The sequence below is a fragment of the Alosa alosa genome, chromosome 8 (assembly GCF_017589495.1).
Source record: "Alosa alosa isolate M-15738 ecotype Scorff River chromosome 8, AALO_Geno_1.1, whole genome shotgun sequence".
Lineage (NCBI taxonomy): Eukaryota > Metazoa > Chordata > Actinopteri > Clupeiformes > Clupeidae > Alosa > Alosa alosa.
Genome location: NC_063196.1, coordinates 1,539,650 through 1,560,000, shown reverse-complemented (window position 1 = coordinate 1,560,000; position 20,351 = coordinate 1,539,650). Strand labels below are relative to the sequence as shown.

Below are 20,351 nucleotides of genomic sequence, written 5' to 3'. Positions count from 1 at the left end.
ATATAAGAAAGTTTGCTTATAAAACTGTTTTGCTAATATTTACATAAAATGTGTTTGCTTAGATATAAAAAGTTTTTGTTAGAATTAAAGTGTGTTATGCTAAATGAGATGTGCTTTGAACAAAATGTAAAGGCAGAATGTAAGAACATAATGTGCCAGCTGTAAGAAACTGTTTTTCAGCAAAACAAAAAGCTGACTGGCAACTAAGCAAAACAAAAAAGCAGAACCAATATTTCATGATGAGATATAATACCAAACTAGGACATGTCCTGCCTGACCGAGAGGGGTATAAAAAGAGAACGGCCCCTTCATCAGGGTTCTTCTTTTTCCTTTTCATTTTTCTTTGGACCAAGCATTTAGCCTTTAGACTTAGACAGTTTTCATTCCTTGTATATTTTTTGTTTGTATTTAATAAAAGTCAAAATCCTAACCTTTGATTAGGAGTTTGTAAAAAGACTGTCTAGCGTTTTTTTTCGTATTTTTCTGCCTTTCCTGTGTTGCTGAGAACCCCGGATGCCTTATTTGACTTTGCTCCGGGTAAGTAAGGCGTCCGTTTGAGGGGTACTTTCTAAGACATTGTATATGGGCAAAAAACATACTGCACTGACATACACAGGAGTAGCGAACTCAGCCAGGCATTTGGGAAGGAAAGTCCTATGGTCCAGGGCAGACAAAAAAACAAAAAGGCTTTGTTAGCAAATTTATTTGGCGCAACAAATTGTTTGTGAAGCTAAAGTCTAGGACCCGTTGTGGTCTAAATGCACATCACACACCCAAGCGAGGATACGGAAATCTGCCTGATAAATACAAGTGTATTTATAGATAGAATCTAAATTGTTATAGATCCGTTGTGGTCAATTGAAGTTCTTATATGTTACAAGAACTGTCATTTAAAAAGAGCCTTAATTTCAATTTGACAAAGCTCCCAAAAGAATAGGGTAGTTGATTTTCCCTCCGATCTAGACAGACAGACGAATGTCTGTAGTGAGTTTTTACCCTCTCTCAGATTTTGATGACAAACAACTATGGCAAATACAGCTCTGAATTTCTTCCTCTTTTAGTGAAATTAACCACATATTGAAGTACAAGTCGAAGGGAACAGGGAATAGAGACTAAGCGATAGAGAGAGACTCTGAAGTGGTCTATTTTCCTTAGCCCCTAAACCCCAAATTAGAGACTCTCCATCAAGTCAATCCTCTTGTACAGCCTAAACCCGTCGAAAAGGGGCCCCCGCACCAGACACGCACACTGAAAGATACTTCCTCTTTTACCCTGTGATATTATCACAGTCCGAAGACGAACACCAACAGGAGTAGCGATCTCAACTGTGTTAAAGGGAATCCCTTTGGACACCAGAGCAGTCACAAAACGCACACCTCCTCTTTTACCCTGTGAAATCCTCACAGTCCGAAGACGAGCGCACCCACACCTACAGGAGTAGCGATCTCTACTGTGTTACGGGAGCCCCGTAGACACCAGAGTGGACACAAAACGCAACATGGTATAGTGGGCAAGCTGAGTTGGGCAAAGATCCTATCCATTAACACATACACATCACTTGGCTGTTCAGATGTATAGAGATTATGATAGAATACCTTAAATGTGTCATTTATAAGCTTGTTATCATATATACGGTTGCACTGCGTGTCACAAAGGGCTGTAATAATTTGTGACTCTGCCCTGTTTTTTGTAAGGTATGCTAGGTATCTCCCAGGCTTGTCTCCGTGTTCGTAGAATTTCTGCTTAACAAATCTAATTTTGAGCTCCTCGTCTTGTGTTAAGAAATGATCTAGGGTCGTTCTGACTGCAGATATTTCTTTCAGAATAGTGGGAGATGGGGACTGGACATATGCGCTTTCTTTAGCTTTAAGCTCACCCATTAAAATGTTTTGCTTTTCTCTTTTTTGCCTTTTTTTACTGGCTGAGAAAGAAATGATCAGCCCTCTAGCATATGCTTTAGCAGTTTCCCACAATAGGGCAGAGTTATCTGTGGATTGAGTGTTAATGGAAAGAAAGTCTCTGAATTCAGTAGTAAAATAAGTAGAAAAAGTACTATCTTTCAGAATAGATATATTCAATCTCCAATATTTAACTCCACTATTTACCCCTTTGAGGGTGAGGTCCAGTATGACATTGGCATGGTCAGAAATTAAAATACTGCCAATAGAGCAGGCAAAAACTCGGAGCAGAGAAAGCCCTGACAAGAAAAAATAATCAATTCTACTGTGTATGCTTTATCTGCGGGATAAATCGTTCTCCAAACATCAGCAAGACCTAACTCTTTACATATAATAATAATAATAATAATAATAATAATAATAATACAGTCCAGTATTGAAAATGGCAAATTTCTTCTCACTAGTATAGCCACCCCTCTGCTACTTGAGGTGAATGAGGAAAAGAACACCTGATTAAAACCTTCTTTTTGCAATTTCAAATGTTCTGCGTCATCCAAATGTGTTTCTTGCAAAAGAGCTATGTCAATATGTTCTTTTTTCAAAAATGATAACACTTTTCTCTTTTTAACAGGATTATGGACCCCTCTTATATTCCATGTACATAGACGTAGTTTATCACATGACATACTGCCTAAATTTACCTTTTATACAGAAGGAGCATCTTGACATGAATCCCAAAGACATGACACCATACATGTACACACTGAGCCAAAAAACAAAAACAAAATAAAAGTAGTAGTGTGAACAAGAACTATAATACAGAAAAAAAACACATGAAGCCCAAGAGCTTAAGGGGCTTGTCCCTGCCACTTAACCTGCAGGGAAATCTTAACTTCTTCCAAAGCAAGCTAAAAGAGCTTGCCATCCCATCCTCCATACTAAACAGTAGACCTATCATTAAACCACAACACTTTGTGGTGGTAACTAGCTAAAACAACAACAAAAAACATACACTTCAGCCTACTCACAGCGGCTATTGTGTGCTGCACAAAAAGGATATGCATCTGCATAGCAATCAAACAGGAGTTCACATACCACATGAAACTTATCAGGATCTGAGTCCGGGCCATGTCACTCTGTACCTTTGCGACCTTGTTCTAATGACTGTACCAGCAATTCGGCGTCTTCTGGTGAATCAACCCTTTTCTGCTTTCCATCCACCGTCACCCTTAGAGTAGCCGGGTAGAGCAAAGCATAATCCACGTTCATCTTCTTTAGTCGGATCTTGGCATCATCAAATGCTTTACGCCTTCGAACTACTTCGGCCGAGTAATCGTTGAAGAAGGAGACTTTTGGTTCCCTGGGTGTGTGGTCTTGTTCGGATTCGCGAGAGCCAAGCCGACGTGCAGCCTCCATGGCACGCTGTTTATCCCGAAAGTTGTGAAACCCTTAGTATCAAATGGTCTTGGACGCTGGTTTGGGCCGGGCTTCGGTGCCAGGGATCTATGAGCCCGGTCAAGTTTCAATCGGCCGTCCTTCGTGGTCATCTGAAGATATTCAGGAACCCATTTTTCTAAGAATTTCACAGGATCTGGCCCTTCTGCGTTCTCCGGTAAGCCAATCACACGTACATTACACCTGCGACCTCGGTTGTCCAGATAATCAATGTGTTCCCGCATGTCACGCACTTGCTTCTCAAGAAAGGCAATCTTAGCTTCCGATGATGTAGCCACAACTTCAACATCAGCAATTCGCTTTTCAGCTTCATCTACACGCGTGGCAACAGCTTGTAGCTGTGAGATCTGATCTTTAATGGCTTCTAAGACCGTGGCAACTTTGGTGTCAATAACTTTAGTGAGGTTATCAGTTATCTTATCCAAAGCTTGAATAAGTCTCGGATCCATTGCATTTGCGCCAGCCTCTGTTAGCTCACCGCTATCGTCAGGGTTTGATGGAGAACTGGGCTTCGATGTTTTTTTCGTTGTTTTCTTCATACTGTCTGAAGTTTGCAAGAAATAACCGTCTAGGCTCATGTTAGAGTACCTCCTGTTCAAAAATGCATACTTTTACCGCGACACATGAATAATTTAAGTCTATATTGATAGATGCCACTGGAGCTTGCTTTCAGCGATGTTCACTCTACGACGCCATCTTGTTCCCCCCATGAGCGATATGTTTACTTCTCTCAATATGTAGTTGTAGAAAACAAGATGTGAAATCACAGATTCTGTCAGAAATGTAATTAACCCTTAGAACCCTAAGCTGTTTTTAGGGCATTTTCACTACCTTTATTCATAAGGATTTATTCTGGTCATTGTAAGTGCCACACATACATATTATATATTGTTTTTCAGCAGAGTCTAGGCGATCCAGATCTGCCATCATTTCATGTATTAGCACTAGCATTGATTTTATTTTGATTTTTAAGAATTAAAATATAAAAAGCGTATTATAAAAATGGTGTGTGATTTTACGGAAATAAATGCCATTTTTTATTTAGTGATGAAAAATGACCTTTCTGCGCTCCATATCTGTGACACGAACTGATCTGACCTGACTTGACCCAAGTTTGCGTGTTAGCCTGCGTGTGCCTATGGTGTAGGTGCTCATAATGATTCAACTTTTTACTGCATTGCCATGAACAAAGTAAAGGCAAAAAAGGTGATTCTTTGTTGAACAAATTGGGATGCAATGTGAGCCTTGAATTGGATGCCATGCAGGAATTTGCTAGGATCTCAAAACCGGATTATAAACATGCTTTGTCATAGAGAAACACACGATAGCGTTGGATTATAAACATGCTTTGCCACAAAAACAGACAAAAACGTGGGGTAAGTCCAGCTATATGAAGGTATTATTTTGCTGTCACTTCGTCTGTTTTATAACCCAGAAAGATGTACCTGGTATAGCTCTGTGTCATGACATGAGTGGCATATTTATCCGATCACGGGTCCGCGAGTAATTCAAACGAGAGTAATGGGTGTGCAGCGTTGGTTTGTGTAGCTACATGACGTTATTATTTTGCAGTCACTTCGTCTGTTTTTATAAGCCATAAGGATCGATAAAAATGATACCAATGGATAGCCCTGTGTCTCCTCTTTCATCTGATATGCTTGCCATATCTATGCGATCACGGGTTCGCGAGTAATTCAAACGAGAGTAATGGGTGTGCAGGTGAACGCAGAGAAGTATAGACCATAAATATGATGCAATTTGATTTAATTTCATGATTTTTTTTTTTAATTTTCATACTTGATCGTACAGACAACTGTGTAGTCTCGTTGGAAAGCCCCACTTCTGCTCTGTCACGCAATAAAGGTTTTATCTCGCTGCGATGAACAGTTCCGAAGTAATGTAACATAGAAGAAAGGGTGTGTTTTTTGACGCACTTTGTATCAATCGGGTTTTAAGGGTTAACATATTGCCTTTCCTCGGGTTGTTACCTTGCTAGGCAGTTTGTAGTGAACTATTTTAGCTTGCTAACTTCTAGATGACAAACAACAGACATGCTTGTCTCAACATTTTCTAAGATGGCATGACTTGATAGCTATTCTACTCCTCTAAATATGTAGTTATAGAACACATAATGTGAAAACAGCAGTTACAGTAGTTACTAGGTGAAATGTAATCTGTCTTTATCTTGATGCCAGCCAGGCAATCAGATTTAGGGTAGCTAAACCCATGTGCAATAAAATTACTTTTCATACTTCTAAATATTTTTGAGTTACTCAGAATGCTTCAATAGTTTAGGCTACATCTTCTTGTGTATGTATGTGCACACACGCACGCATCTATAGTTTTTTTTAATTAATAAAGGTATTACATTTGTATGATTGTACTGTTGTTTCAGATGGAGGATGACAAGACCTACACAGACCTTGCAGGCCTGAAGAGATGGCTGACTGCTGATGAGCTTGCGCTCACAATGTTGAAGACCATGAGAGGATGGAGGAAGAAGGTATATTTAGGTGGCGTGTGTAGGATGGTGCAGACTGCCACTAAAACACTGTGTGAAATAGACTTATGTTGTTTTTTACTCACGTTATTGTCCCAGGCATATGTGGTTTTTCGAACCGGAACGGGTAGGAGGTTGTGCTTAGTAGGCTGTCGTATGCAAACACACAGTGCAGGGACATGGTGCGAAGAGACCCCAGAAGAGTTTCACAGTTTTCTGAGATTGATTATTGACATGGGGCTTCACTTCCCTCCCTAATATCCATTGCTAGTGGGGAACCAAGTCTCTGCAGCGATCAGGGAGAGTTGACCAAATGCTATACATATTGTGTACACTTTTTCTCCATTGACATTGCTGTTGTCAGTAGTTTCTTATTATTTCAAGTTTGGCAACGCAGAATCTGGTGTTGAACCTAGGTTTGGTTAACCTGACTCTCGCCAGATGAATTTCGTTCCGCTTAGCTCCGCCTAGCTAGGCAGAACGAAATTCATCTGGCGAGAGTCAGGTTAAGGGTTGGTAGCTACAGCCAGAAAGACTTTGGAGAAAATCTATCACAACAGCTGACAGGCATTTCCGTCGAAATTTCAGCCTCGCATTCAGCTGCTCCAACTACTTCTCTGTCGTCTTTTCATCAAGTACATATTCCTGTACAGCAGGTATATTGTTGGCTTTGTTATAAAAAAAAATTACATAATAACACTAAAGTAGCTTGTATGGTCCGGAGTGTAGCGGTAGGTAAACAAAATTGCTGTCAGATTTGGCATTCTGCAGAAGGGGATGCGTTTCGTAATGAGTCATGGCTCTTCTGTGTTCAAACTTCAGGTTCCCCACCCCACCCTTCCCTATCCTCCTCTGTGTGTGTGGGTGTGAGTTTGAGTGTATGTGTGTGTTTATTCTTAACAGGCTTGTTCTATGTAATCCACTTTCAAATGTTTACAACACATTGATTTTTGAGTGATGCTGAAGTTGATTGTATTCCTAGCTTTTCATAAATAATAATACATTTTATATATGTATATAATTTTCATTTTATACTGATTTAAATAAGGAAGTTGTATCTGTTGAATCAAATGTATTGATCTTCAATAAATATACAGTATACTTACTTCCTGTACTGTATGACTGGTAAGGTACATGTTTGTTTCTACACATCATTCTTATTGACTGTAGCATTTTCTTATAAAAATAAATGGTTTATTCTTATGGACCAAATAAATCTAAACCATTGTGTCTGACTTCATTATTAGTTTTTATGCATACATTATGTTGTTGGTGAGAAAGAGAATGTGAATTCTGTCAACATTCTAAATCCTGTTTCCTGCATTTTTTTACACTGATCACTAAATTTATCATAACTTTGAAAGGTTAAGTTATTGATATTCCAATTCAGTCTTTTTTGTTAAATAGCCCACAATTTGCTGAACATGTCATACACTCGAAAAATATGATGAAAATTCATTTTTATGTGAATGAAATTCAATTTTATCCTGATGGTATATAGGTTTGGTATAAATAAGGTTTTTTGTGTAAGGAGGTCATCCAACACCAAAAATGGACTGTTCAGCACGGGCATGAAAAGGTTTACCTCCACGGCTGCAGGAGCTAAGGCCGCAGCCTACCCAAAAATGTGCGCAGCATTTTCAGCCCGCAGTCCAAGGTCGTGGCAGTTCAAAGTCAGTTTCGGTAGCGAGCTCGTTGCTACTCCCACCTCCGCCTCTTTCCTTTCCCCTTCCATCACCTCCAGTCGGGACACAGTCTCAGGCTGTCCCCCTTCAGTCAGTCTTGGTATCGACTGCTCCCTCCCTCCCCCTTTCCCCTCCTCATCTCATTTCCGGAACATCACTGCCCCACTTATCTAAGCTTGCCTTCTCCCACAACCAACAGGCAATCTTAGATGTCTCCGGTTTCCAGCCTGCTTCGGTAGAGACCACATCGCTACTCCCCACCAACCCACCCCCATCAGCTTGGGCACCCATCAGTGTCATGGAACAACATTCCATTCCATCTGCCTGCTCACATATTTCATGCCTATCATTTCGTGCCATTTCATTCCATCTACCTACTCATCATTTCTTCTATGCATGCCTTATCTGCCCATCATGTATACTGTATTGTATGTTGTATCGTGCAACGGCTCCACTAAGCCCCAGGACCCATGCAGCAACAGCTCCCCTGAGCTCCAGGAGCCTTGCAAATGGCTCTGCTGAGTCCAAAGGCCCATGCAGCAGCAGCTCCACCAAGCTTTAGGACCCATGCAACAACGGCTCCGCTGATCCCCAGGACCCATGCAGCAACAGCTCCACTGAAACCCATAACCAATGCAGCAACAGCTCCGCGGAGTCCCAGGACCCATGCAACGACATCTCTGCTGATCCCAAGAGCCCATGCCGCAAAAGCTCCGCCAAGCTCCAGGACTCATGCAATAATGGCTCTGCTGAGCCCCAAGAACCTTGCAGCAACAACTACGCTGAGCTACTGGACCCTGCAGCAACGGCTCCACTGAGCCCAGAGACCCACGCAACACGGCTCACCTGAGCCCCAAGATCCATACAGCAAGAGCTCCGCTGAGTCCGGAGACCCTCGCGGCAACAGCTCTGCTGAGCCCTGAGACCCATGCAGCAACAGCTCCACTGAGCTCTGAGAAATGCTGCAAGGGCTCCACTGAGCCCCGACACCCATCGTTCTCATGGCTCGTGCAATGCATGCATGGCCGCCTCTGCGCCAAGCAAGCGCAACGCATATGCCACTCCAGTGTTCTTGCATGTCCCACTTGATCACGGTGCTCCGTAACTCATAGCTATATTATTTTGCTGAGCCCAGCAGCAAGCACAACACAATCTCGGCTATTGCTCAAAACGTCCACCCCACTAGCACAAGTCTGGAGGCACACCATGTAATAGGACACACACTTAGCCAACACCGTACAGAATGCTGACGCAGGATATACTAGACCCCTGAGCTGCTCTGATAACTCACAACCTGCTCATGATCTGGAATGCAGAGTTTCCACCTTAAGATATGCAGGAGGCACACATATAACAACTAACAACTAATTTTCTAATGACTAATCTTAATCTAAACGACTAACTTGAAAAAGAAAAATCAAGTATTTGTTATATCATTGTGTCCATTTTATTTTGAACTCAACTGAAGGGCCAAAACATAAAATATTCTATCAACCTACGTTTGTTAGAAGCTCATTAAGTAAACTGTTAAAAAACATTACATACTAATCTAAGCATAGTAAGCTTATCTGCATTTCCATTAGTATACTGTAGTGTGGTGTAAGCGTGTCGCGGAAACGTTCTGGGTGAAAAAAAAATCCTACCCTTAAATCTAATGTCAGACCTTTACTTTGATAGACTTTCAGTATTTCCCACAGAATTGAATTCCATTTGTGGTGGTTGGTTTGCAGAATTAACTTGAATACAACAGTTTTTAACAAATTAGCACAGCATGGTTATGATGCTAACCAAATTTAAGCACAATTTAGTACAACCTGGAAAATCATTGTGTGGTGGTCAATGTTTATATTGTGGTGGGCCGCCACAAATAAGTAAATGTATGGGAAACACTGACTTTATTTGTATGCCAGTCGTTGCCATGGACATAGACAATGTTCAATGTTTGTGACAGGTCATGGCAGAATATGGCAAAATGACCATGAATGAGTGACCAAGAATGCTTTCACTTTTGTTGAGGACAAAAAAAGAGCAGAAACCACAGTGTGTGGTGTGCAGTTCATTACTGGCACGAGAGCATGAAACCATCAAAACTAAAACACCATATGGAAATGGAAACAAAGCACCATACTATCATAGACAAACCTGTCGAGTAGCCTACTTTGAAAGTTGTCAGGAGTTGAGGACCTTGCAAATGAGCCTAACATCAGCATGTTCCAAACAAGTAGGCTACAGGCACTTTGCACGTCTTACCACATAGGTTACCTCTCTTTATCAGTTGGCTTGAAGGCTTGAATTATCTATTTCCATTCAGATCTTGCCATAGACTGTCAAAGACTTTGCTTAAGTGCTTGCTTGGTAGTCTACCATCCTGTTCAGAGTCTGTTGCTGTGCTTGATAGACTGACGAGATAACAGTGACTGATAACTGGTGGACAGAACATACAACTTATGTTTGATACCAATATAGGTCTTACTGAAGACATTTAATGGTCAAAATAGTATTAATAAATATTTGAATATATTTGAATATTAATGTTAATAAATAAACGAACTTCGACTATGATTTTTGGGCAAAAGTCAAAGCCCTGATTAGAACACTGAATATACATAATACACATAATGTATATAATAATATACAATATTATATTATATTAATACAGTATATTATGACAATATGATGTTGATATAAACTACTGATATAAAATGAGAATATACTGAATTTCTGATATGCATGACAGCACAGTACACACCATGCTTATTATAGCCTAGGTACTATTTCTATTACAGCTCTACCTCTTTCTGTCTCCGGCTGCTTCAGCTATCAGCTCTGGTTGAAGCCCGGAAATATTGTAAACAAAGTAGCCTAGGCTAGTTTATCATAGTCTACTGGTTGGACTGTTCAGTTTCCCCACGTGTGTTCCTTGGAACAGGCCCTTTTGAGTCTTGGAAAATATCGGAATTGTGATGATCACTCAACTTAAATGCAAGAGTTTTAAACAAATTTGCCTGATTTAATAACAGCTAGTCGTCTCCTATGCGTCCTTGCTTTCCCAATCATGAATGTTTTATTTGGATTTTTATTTTGAAGTTTTCTGAATGATCAGACAATGTTTATCTAATGTTCATCTAATTTTAAGTGTTCTTTTATTTGTTAAGTTTTAAATATTCAATGAAAAAATGCTTATCCTTTGGCAATATCTGCTACTGCATCATTTACTCAGGATTGTGACTAGTTTAGTCTAATGATAATAATATTACAACAATAGTAGTGCTAATAGTGGTATTCCATGACACCTTTTTGACAAGACATTCAGAGTAATCAATGGGTCATTCAGTGTAATGCATATTTGATATAAAAAATAGATAAAATGCTAATAATGACTTTTGTTTATTAAAATACATAAAAAATATACAATTAAACTACATAATATTGTATTCTAAACAGAATTTACTTTGGTGCAAAAACCTATTCCTGGTGAATGGGTAAAACTTATATTTGCACAGCGTAAAGATTTCAAATGACAATTAATTAGTATTTTGGAATGGCATAATAAATCACATGCATCCTCTTAATCTTCTTGCCTGCCAAGATTTTTTGTATTTTAAATTGTATTACACTGAAAGACGTTTTAGGGATTGTTTTCTAGAAATCAGAGTAAAAATGTATGCTGTCTACTAAGCTTATATTTTTTGCCCAGAAAATATTTGAATTACATAATGTTCACTATTTGTGCAAAAAACGTTTTGAGCAAAACTTTTATTTGAAAACCCAGTTTTGTCTTTGGGCTGTATTTTTTACATAATGTTATTCAAACTTAATTATTATTTTGTTTATTTTTTAAACATTCCAATTAACAAAGAGGGGCCTGGCGCTTTGTCTAAAAAAAAAATCCCTGTCATACACCACTTAAACCTGGTCAGAAGTCAATGGCGAGTTGTTATATGCTATTTTATGTTTTTGGGTGCACGCACCATCCTTCTATCATTCATGAACGCACACCAGCAAAACAAAGCATTCAGGGCGGTCTTTCATAGGTTATGCTTGGGGCCCCCTACCAGTAGTCTTAGTAGGGGCCCCCAACCAACCTAAAAAAATAAATAAAAATAAATAAAACCCCTTGTCATCATGAGCGCTTCAAAGTATGGTAAATTGTAATAATATTCTTAAGAAATATGTTAAAACATAGTAGTTAAAATGTCCAGTTCATGGTTATGTCCCTACACATACACCCCCTACTTCCACAATGAAATAGACTAGTCTGTAACGTGCGTTGCGCGAAAGATAAACACAAAGGACGTCTGGGAAAGTGTTGCCAACTTACTTTGTCGCTAGATTAAGTGACTTTTGGCCATCCCTAGCAAGAGAAAATGCCATCTAGCGACTAGCGACAAATTTGCTTACTTCTTGCAATGATGGCAAACTCAGAAACATCAGAAAATCTCCCCTCTCATGCCAGTTTCGTTAGTGAATTAGGCCTACATCGCGAATTCGCCCAAAGTGTTGCCCCACGATTATAAAAGTTGCGACTGGCTTATGTGGTATCAGCCTGTGTCATTACACGGAAGAAGATGTTCTATAAATCTAACAGCTCAGAAAACTTCACTGGAAGGTGCAGCAACAACGAGACGAGAGCAATGACATGATGACAGGGAAACAGGGACACGCTTGCCAGCATCGTTCAACAAGCGCATTGAACAAAAGAAAGTAGGCTACAACTTCATTTACAAAGTAGACAGTTAGAAATCGAGCATACAAGTTAAAAAAGTAGAAAAAACCTATAACATTTGTTTAGGCTATGCAGCATGTTGTCAATGCAGGCTCGGTTTCTCTCGGTCTGTCCGAGTGACATTTAAGCCTATAGCCTATATCCAAAATATAGCAATTGCCGGTTAAATTGTGTAGGCTACCCTATGGTGAAGTTATAATCAGATGTCAAGCTGTACAAAGCAGATGCAGCAGTTGGGAATAGGTTAGAAATGACTGCATTTCAGCCACCTGATGCTCGTTCTGGTGTAGGCTATGACAAGATAGTATACAGAAATGTAAAGTGTACCAATTAATACTGTATATAAGTATTAAAACAATTATATTTCAAGAAGTTGCCTATAATATGAGTAGGAGAAAAGCAAACAGGCAGGTCATTCCACGTCAATTCAACCAGGGCCCACGCACTTAGGTCTCAAAAAATTCTGAAAAAAGGAGAAACACTGTAAAATTACTCTTATGTAAGATCAATACTTTCCAAGATACAGCCAGTTTTACAGGGGGAGGGGGTGTCGATTTTGTTCGGCCTCTTTTTTTTGTCAAAGTTCACAAGCCCACAGCGCAAGAACTAAACCATGTAGGAGGCTCAAATTTTGCATGCTGGTACATAAATAGGAATAGTATGTAGCAAAATCGTCACGTTTGGTCTGGATAATCCTGCATGGTCATAGCTGTCCCTCAAAGTTGATACAAATTTTATTGGAGTTTTTGGCTGGGCTCTGTTTAAGCCTTCAGAAGACATATTTGTACTCAACATAGGCTCTTGATTTATTTTCCTTACTGAGATAAGTAGAAACACTCTCACAAAAAACAATGAACAGAAAATAAATCATTTCAGGGTCTGAACAGCAGACCTTACAAGTCTAAAAAATAATTTTGGTTCTCATTTTCAGAGCACCTAAACACCTTGTGGGAATATACAAAGATTTTTAAAATATTTTTTTCTTTATTCTCCATGATCTTTTCTTTTTAAAAACACCAATTTGACTTGTCTTATGCAAATTTTCACTATCCACCCTGAACATGGGCAAAATGCACCATTGACATCAATATGTTTTGTATGGGGGCCCCATACATACCTTCGCCTTTGGCCACCAATTTGCTAAATCCGCCACTGAAAGCATTACAAATTGCACGATTACAATGGGAAACATAATTAGAATAAAGATATTACGAAATACTGTACATCTCATGATGAGTAGTTATTCACCATCATTTGCAAATTGGTAATGACGGTTAAAAGTGATTAGGGGAGAGGCCAGAGACACGTATGGAGCACAGCTGAAGACGCCCTGTCACGAGATATAAGCAACTCCTCTGCAGGATAAATGTTGTTTTATTCAGTCATTTGAGCAATATTAGGGTAAGTGTTGCTTTTTCCAGCCTATGTTTTCGGTGGTAACCCATTGTCAGTCAATAGTGAAAGTAACTGCATATAACTGTCTTGTCGTTGACTGACTCCTTGGTGAAGTGAGTTCAAATAATAGACGAGTGCAAATGCGTGAAGGCTAAGCTAGGTTTTAGTAAAGCATGGTTTAAGAATGACTATTCCCAGAGGCGTCGCCAGCCGATTTTACCGGGGCTTCAGCCCGGGGTAAATTGAGCTCAGCCCGGGTAGCCAAAAAAATTTTATTTAATTGTTTTATTTCGTTTTGCATTCTATCCCTCGTAGCCTGTTAGAACAAGGAATCCCGAACTCTGACAAGGAGAAGCAGAACGGGCGGGGCGGGGCTGGGCTGGGGGTGGGTGGAGAGCGGCAGAGGGTCGCTTCGCGGTCTGGTCTGAGATCAGTGGATCTGTGCTCTCAACTAACGTTACTACTGTAACTTGAAACTGTTTGGCTTTTTTCAAACGAAAGGCAAAAGGGTAAGAATTCATGTTTGAAAACTGAAATATAAGATTAGTCCTGTCCGACCAACTCCATAAAGGCCAGCTATTAGTGTTGTTTACCTATCCTATCGCTAGCTGGCTAGCAAGCTATCATTAGTAAACACTGCAGGAGTCAAAATTAACTTTTTGAAATGTACCATTCACTATCTTGAATATCTTCACTGACAAATGAAGTGGCGAAATTCACCCACCATTCAATAGGTAATCCGTATTTTCTGTCTGAAATCTACCAACTTCAATATTTACCAGCATTTGTCTGGTGCAATTTTGAGCCCTGCTAGTAGGCTAAGCAGGCAACTGCAAGCATCTGGTCAGGTTAATTGGCACGACACATGTCAGTGCTCGTTTTGAGAGAGAGAGAGATTTATTACACTCAGCTCTAAATAACTAAATTTAGCCAGAAGGGCTAAATGCTTTCCCCCCGTTGTTGAACATTTGTATGTTCTGAAGAGCAGACGAGGATGTTACACTCTCTAACACTCTAGCAAAAAAATTGCAGTTTTGATACACAGTAGGCCTGCAATGTAGGATTTTTTCGTAAGGGAGATGTTTTAACAGTGACAAACTATAAAACATTAAATATCTAGAGGGGGCTGAGACAGCTTTCATTCACCCTGTAATGAGCCATTTAACCATCAAAGTGATTACAAAGCTGATGACATAAACATAAAACAGCATTAAAAAACCCAAGTTTCATGGGAATGAACATGTTCCATGGAAATGTATTTAAATGTCCACTGAAATGTATGCAAATGCCCTATGCATAAGCAAAGCATTTGTAATTAGAGCTGAACATTGCAATCTCAAAAGTTCTTTGTATCCTGCAATGTAGTAGTATGTTTTTGTTGGTTTGCCACACACTGATCTGACTCCATGATTTTCATCTGTTTTCTCTCTCTCTCTCTCTCTCTCTCTCTCTCTCTCTCTCTCTCTGTGTGTGTGCAATCCCATTTTAACATCAAACATCTTTTTGGTAGATCTCTGGCATAGATCAAACAACAAAAGAGCAATCAGGTGATGGAGAGAGAAAGGAGATCAATAGAAGGAGGTGCTTAATGATACATTACATGCAACCTCACACTTAAACGTGTACCTAATTCAATAATAAATAATTTGGGCAGTCTAGTCTGTTGTCTACTACAATAACACCTTTTATGTACTGTATATATAAAAAAATCCTCAGCTAATCTTTACATTTACATCCGGTCCAGCCGGGCTAATCCCAGGTTGTCCCGAAAGTCTAGAAACCCCCTGACTATTCCATACGGTCTCGCAAGCAGCCTCCTTCAAATGCGCCGTTGAATGCCAAAATACCGATGCATTTATTTGACATATCGCGCTTTGCGCCTTTAAAGGGAATGACAGATGTCATTCTCATTGGTTTAAAATTTTGTTACGCCCCAAACACACCCATATCACTGATTAAAAAACCTAGGAACACCTTGTTGCGCCATGCGCTCCACGTTTGATAATGAAACCCCTCCCAATGTGAACTGGACATCCTACTAAATTTGAATAGACTTTTGACGAGTGACGATGCACTTTAGAATGTCATGATAGGGCCCTGTGAGCCTAATATTTCATGTAAACTTAATTTAAACAATTTTGCTCAAATTTGGTAATCACAGCATGAATCAATTTTGTAAGCCGAAAGAGACTAATTCTAGACTAATTCTAGAGACATGTCATGCATGTGCAACCATAGTCCATAGGCCTACAATAAAATAAAATAAATCCAGAGTGTGTTGTTGTTGTTTGTTTTTCCGTGTAGGCTATGCTTTATTTCCTTCGGATAATAACATGGCAACACATGTGACAGTCGTAGCCTACTGCTACATCTACGCCTATAAGATACAAGCTTCATAGAAGCATTAGCTTCCAGGTGATATTTTTTGGTAGGTCTCCTGTAGCCTATGTCTTGTTACCAGATGTCCATGAGGACATTCATCCAGCACAACAATGATTCTGGCCCACATGTAAGAAATACAAGACCTTGGATTAACGTAACGTTAACGGTAGCCACACCTAATTTATCTAATTCATCCTACAATGCATTAGCCTTTGAGTCATTTCATAGAGCCTCATAACGTCAAACGCTCCATTTGACATACCTGCCGGCTACACCGATGTATGGTTTTTTTTTACACGAGGACAGTTAGGCTAGGTCGCACAATCCAAAAGGTGTAGGAATGGAGCAATTTACACTTACCAGATTTATGAACGTTAAAAACTTCCAGCTACCACCATAGGTTTGATGAGCAGGCATGTCGATAGCTTTATAATTGCACAGAACAGAGAAATACGACAGAAGAATAGCTATTCTCAATATTTGAGAGGGGATAAGCGCCATTTTCTAGCTCTGTCAGCCGAGTAATTGTTCTCATCCGTGGGGACTGTGGAGTGACGGATCCTTCGTCTTTGAGACCGTGTTGTAGCACGCAGGACAGTACGGCTAGTAGGCTGCTGTTACTATAGCGACATGCATCGACGTCGCCTGTGCTAGTGAGGGTGCTTGTTTTAAGATTCAAGATTTCAAGATTGTCTTTATTAGCCTACATCTCATTATGGGTATAAGAGAGTAACATTGTTGTGTTTTTGTTACTCCTCAAAAAATAATAAGGGACTGCTGTTTTTTTTATTATTATTATTTAAGGGGCTACCGGAGGAGCTTTGAGATCTTTAGTCAAAATAGACCCGGCCGCCTCCAAAATGATTGGAAAAAGAGACCATCCCCAACAAGTTTTGCGCTTGGCAAATGGTCATAGAGGGAGAGCTGTGGGGTGTACTACGAAGCACGTTAGACATATCTAGGCTATGTAGACAGCGAGGCTTGACAAAGCCTTGACTCAGGGGTATACGTTAAGTGATACTACGATAGCAGTTATGTGATATATTTGCCAAAGGCTTTCAGTGGGGTATGCTACGAAGCACGTTAGACATATCTGCTATGTAGACATATCGAGGCTTGACAAAGCCTTGACTCAGGGGTATACGTTAAGTGATACTACGATTGCCGTTATGTGATATATTTGTCAAACTAGGCTTTCAGCTCAGATCTGTGCGCGTTCTCGGTGTTTGGGATGACTTTGGCCAATCGTGTAACGTGGAGACGCACACCGCCTCTATTTAAAAACAATTACTTCCGCATTCATGAGCGATAGCTACACTGCGGTCATTTTTGTGTCTAACCTATAACATCAAATACATCAATTGTCATCAGTTGTTGTATGGTATGCACGTCCATAGTTGGATATTTGCACGCACAGCACTATTAAAGCGCATTCGAGATCCAAAATGTTAGTAGAGGCGGAGCTCCACCTGTAAATATGACAGAATCCTACACGTGAGATAACTTCGTTTTTAAGACAATTGATTGGTCAGCGGGCGGTAGATTACACGATTTGAGCTATAATTTAGCACATAACCTCCTCCCGACCAAGTTTGGTTGACAGCATAAGATACCATGCATGGTGATGGCGACACTAAAACAGATCCACTTTCGTGTCACAGCATACCCTGGCTTTGAGCGCAATATACCTCGCTAACCCAATCGAGATTCGTAGTACACCCCACAGATAGCTAACAAACATTCAGAAAAAGTCCTGTTGGCAAATTTGAGGAAAAGTCGGTAAAGGGTAACCTGGCGGGCCATCCTATATCATTGAAATGTACCTATCATAGACTGTATATACAGTCTATGGTACCTATACATGGATTTCTATGGAACGTCACGAAAACATGGGTGCGCAACCAAGAGGCAGAAAGCACCATAGAACACCATAGAGCAGTGGTCCCCAAACTACGCGGGCCGAATACGGCCCGCCAACTCATTTTAGGTGGCCCCCCAAGACATGTCCGTGGTATATAGCATCTGGCTCGCACGGGAGTCGTCAAACTATAACCTCCATAATTTCCCCATTCATTCTCTATGGCGAGTCTTAACAGTACACATGTAATACTCTTTTCGTCTACTGGTGGTTGTTTTGGCGCTGTTTCACGTCTGCCATCGAAAACGGAATGAAGTGTAGGCCTACCTGCAAACAATGTAAGAGGCCTATGCTGACTGCATCAGTGCTCAAAGTATTCTAAAAGTTTATCAATTATTTGTTAATAACTAACTAACTTCTATTCAAGTCATATTTCTGGGACTTTCTGGGATAATTTCTATTATTTATTCAACCGTTCAAATGTTCATGAATACAGAGTTCAAAGTTCTCATCAGGTGAGTGAAAGTTAGAATGGTGGTCATTTCAGATGTGTTTGCCAGCACTTCATTAAACTCTCATAGTTTGATAACTTTAAATTATTTGTAGGATATTGCTTGTTCACAACTTGAGTCTTTTTATTAGTATTATTTCATTTGAGCTACATTTTACACTGATATGGCATGGTGGCAACATAAACACAGCTAGCAAATGTAATGGAATATTCAACTAAGGTAGACTGCTGTTGTTCACAGCACTAAGCTATTGATGGTTGATATACTCCGAGTCTCTGGCCCTCTCTCAGAGCCAGGCATAGTGAGCTGGCCCTCGGAAGAAAAAGTTTGGGGACCACTGGCATAGAGCAATGCAAAAGAGCAAAAGAATAAAATGAGTTTTTGTGCTGAAAACTGTACCAATTCGAAATCACGATGGTTAGAGAATGTTAAATATGTTCAATATCCCTAACAGATACAAGGATACAAGGATACAAGGAAGTTTATTGTCACATGCATATAGTTACTGGAAGTAAGAAATGCAGTGAAATTATGTCTGGTGTCAGCCTATTTGTGCATTAATGGGGGGTGGGGGGTAAAGAGTGCAGTAGAAGAGGGGTTTAGTAGATTAAGTGGCAAGGGCTGCATAAAAAGGTGGGGGAGGATTGGGATTGCGTGGGGGCACCAACAAGGAGCACCCAAGAGCAACAGGGGCAAGGAAAAACTCCCTTACCAAGGAAGAAACCTTGGGCAGATCCACGGCTCAAGGGGCTAACCCAACTGCTAGGGGTCTTGGTGTGTGTGTTGGGGGGATGACAGGGGAGATGGGATAGTGCGCTGTGTATGTGGGGAGAGGGCAGTGTGCAATATGTGTGTTGGGGAAGCTTCCTTATGAGACAATGTGCTGTGTATTGGGGGCAGTGTGCTGTAAGTATGTTGGGGATGTGTGTTGGAGAAGCTTCCTGATGAAATAATGTGCTGTGTATGTAGGGGGGGCAGGGACTTACTATTGCAAGCAGAGTACTGTATGTATGATGTATGTGAGTGATGACAGTGAAGATGTGTGTGTGGGCGGGAGGGGTGTGGAGCAGTGACTGTGTGTGTGTGTGCTGTAAGTATGTAGAGGATGTGTGTTGGAGAAGATCCTGAAGACAATGTGCTGTGTATGTGGGGGGGCAGTGTGCAGCAAGTATGTAGAGGAGGCTTACTGTAGCAAGCAGTGTGCTGTATGTATGTGAAGTGATGACAGTGATGATGTAAGTGTGTGTGTTGGGGATGGGGATGGGGGTGGGGGGGGGGGGGGCAAAGGCTAGGCAATCAAGGACATGGGTAGATGGAGGAGAAATCAAAAATAATAAATAAAAAGTTCTATGGAGATGTGCAAAAGTTGGAGAAAGTCAGATATGTGTGTGTGTGTGTGTGTGTGTTTTGACGTGTGATGAAATAAGAAAATAAATAAAAGGTCTGTAGCATAGGGAGAGGGATGTAAAAGTGCTAAAAGTCTTAGGTCTTAGTGCTAAAAAGTAGGTGTGTGTGTGTGTGTGTGTGGGGGGGGGTCATGAGTGCTGAGTAGTGAATGAGTGCAAAGTCAGTATAGTGTGAGTTCAGAGTTGGGAAATGTTTGAGAGTGCTGAGGAGTGAATGTGTGCAAAGTCAGTATAGTGTGAGTACAGAGTTCGGATGGCCTGGGGATAAAAACTTCTCCTGAGTCTCTCAGTTCTGGCTTTGTGACTACATAGGCGTCTTCTTGATTTCAGCGGTAGGAATAATCCATTGTTAGGATGAGAAGAGTCCTTCAGAATCTTGGGCTCTTAGGAGTACTCTTCTGGAATAGATATATATTGCAATGCAATGGAATGCATGTCTTCGCCAAAAATGACAAAATACGATGTTATATCAATAATTCAGAAAGAAATATAGTCTGAAATGAGACTCGAAACCCGTGTATATTTTCGTCCATG

At 40.4% G+C, this 20,351-nt stretch overlaps 1 protein-coding gene across 4 annotated transcripts in view; it reads right to left on the bottom strand.

Annotated features, from left to right (window-relative positions):
• aig1 (androgen-induced 1 (H. sapiens)) overlaps positions 1 to 16,643 on the bottom strand; it is a 117,252-nt gene extending 100,609 nt beyond the window's left edge. For 3 of the 4 annotated variants that reach the window (XM_048250358.1, XM_048250359.1, XM_048250360.1), the window contains exon 1: positions 16,402 to 16,643. In XM_048250358.1, the coding sequence (XP_048106315.1) occupies positions 16,402 to 16,542 (141 nt within the window). In that variant the 5' untranslated portion in view covers positions 16,543 to 16,643. Of the gene's footprint in view, positions 1 to 15,762; positions 16,158 to 16,401 lie in introns of those variants that run through there. The other variant, XM_048250361.1, reaches the window with a different exon arrangement.
• Positions 16,644 to 20,351: the final 3,708 nt, after the last annotated feature.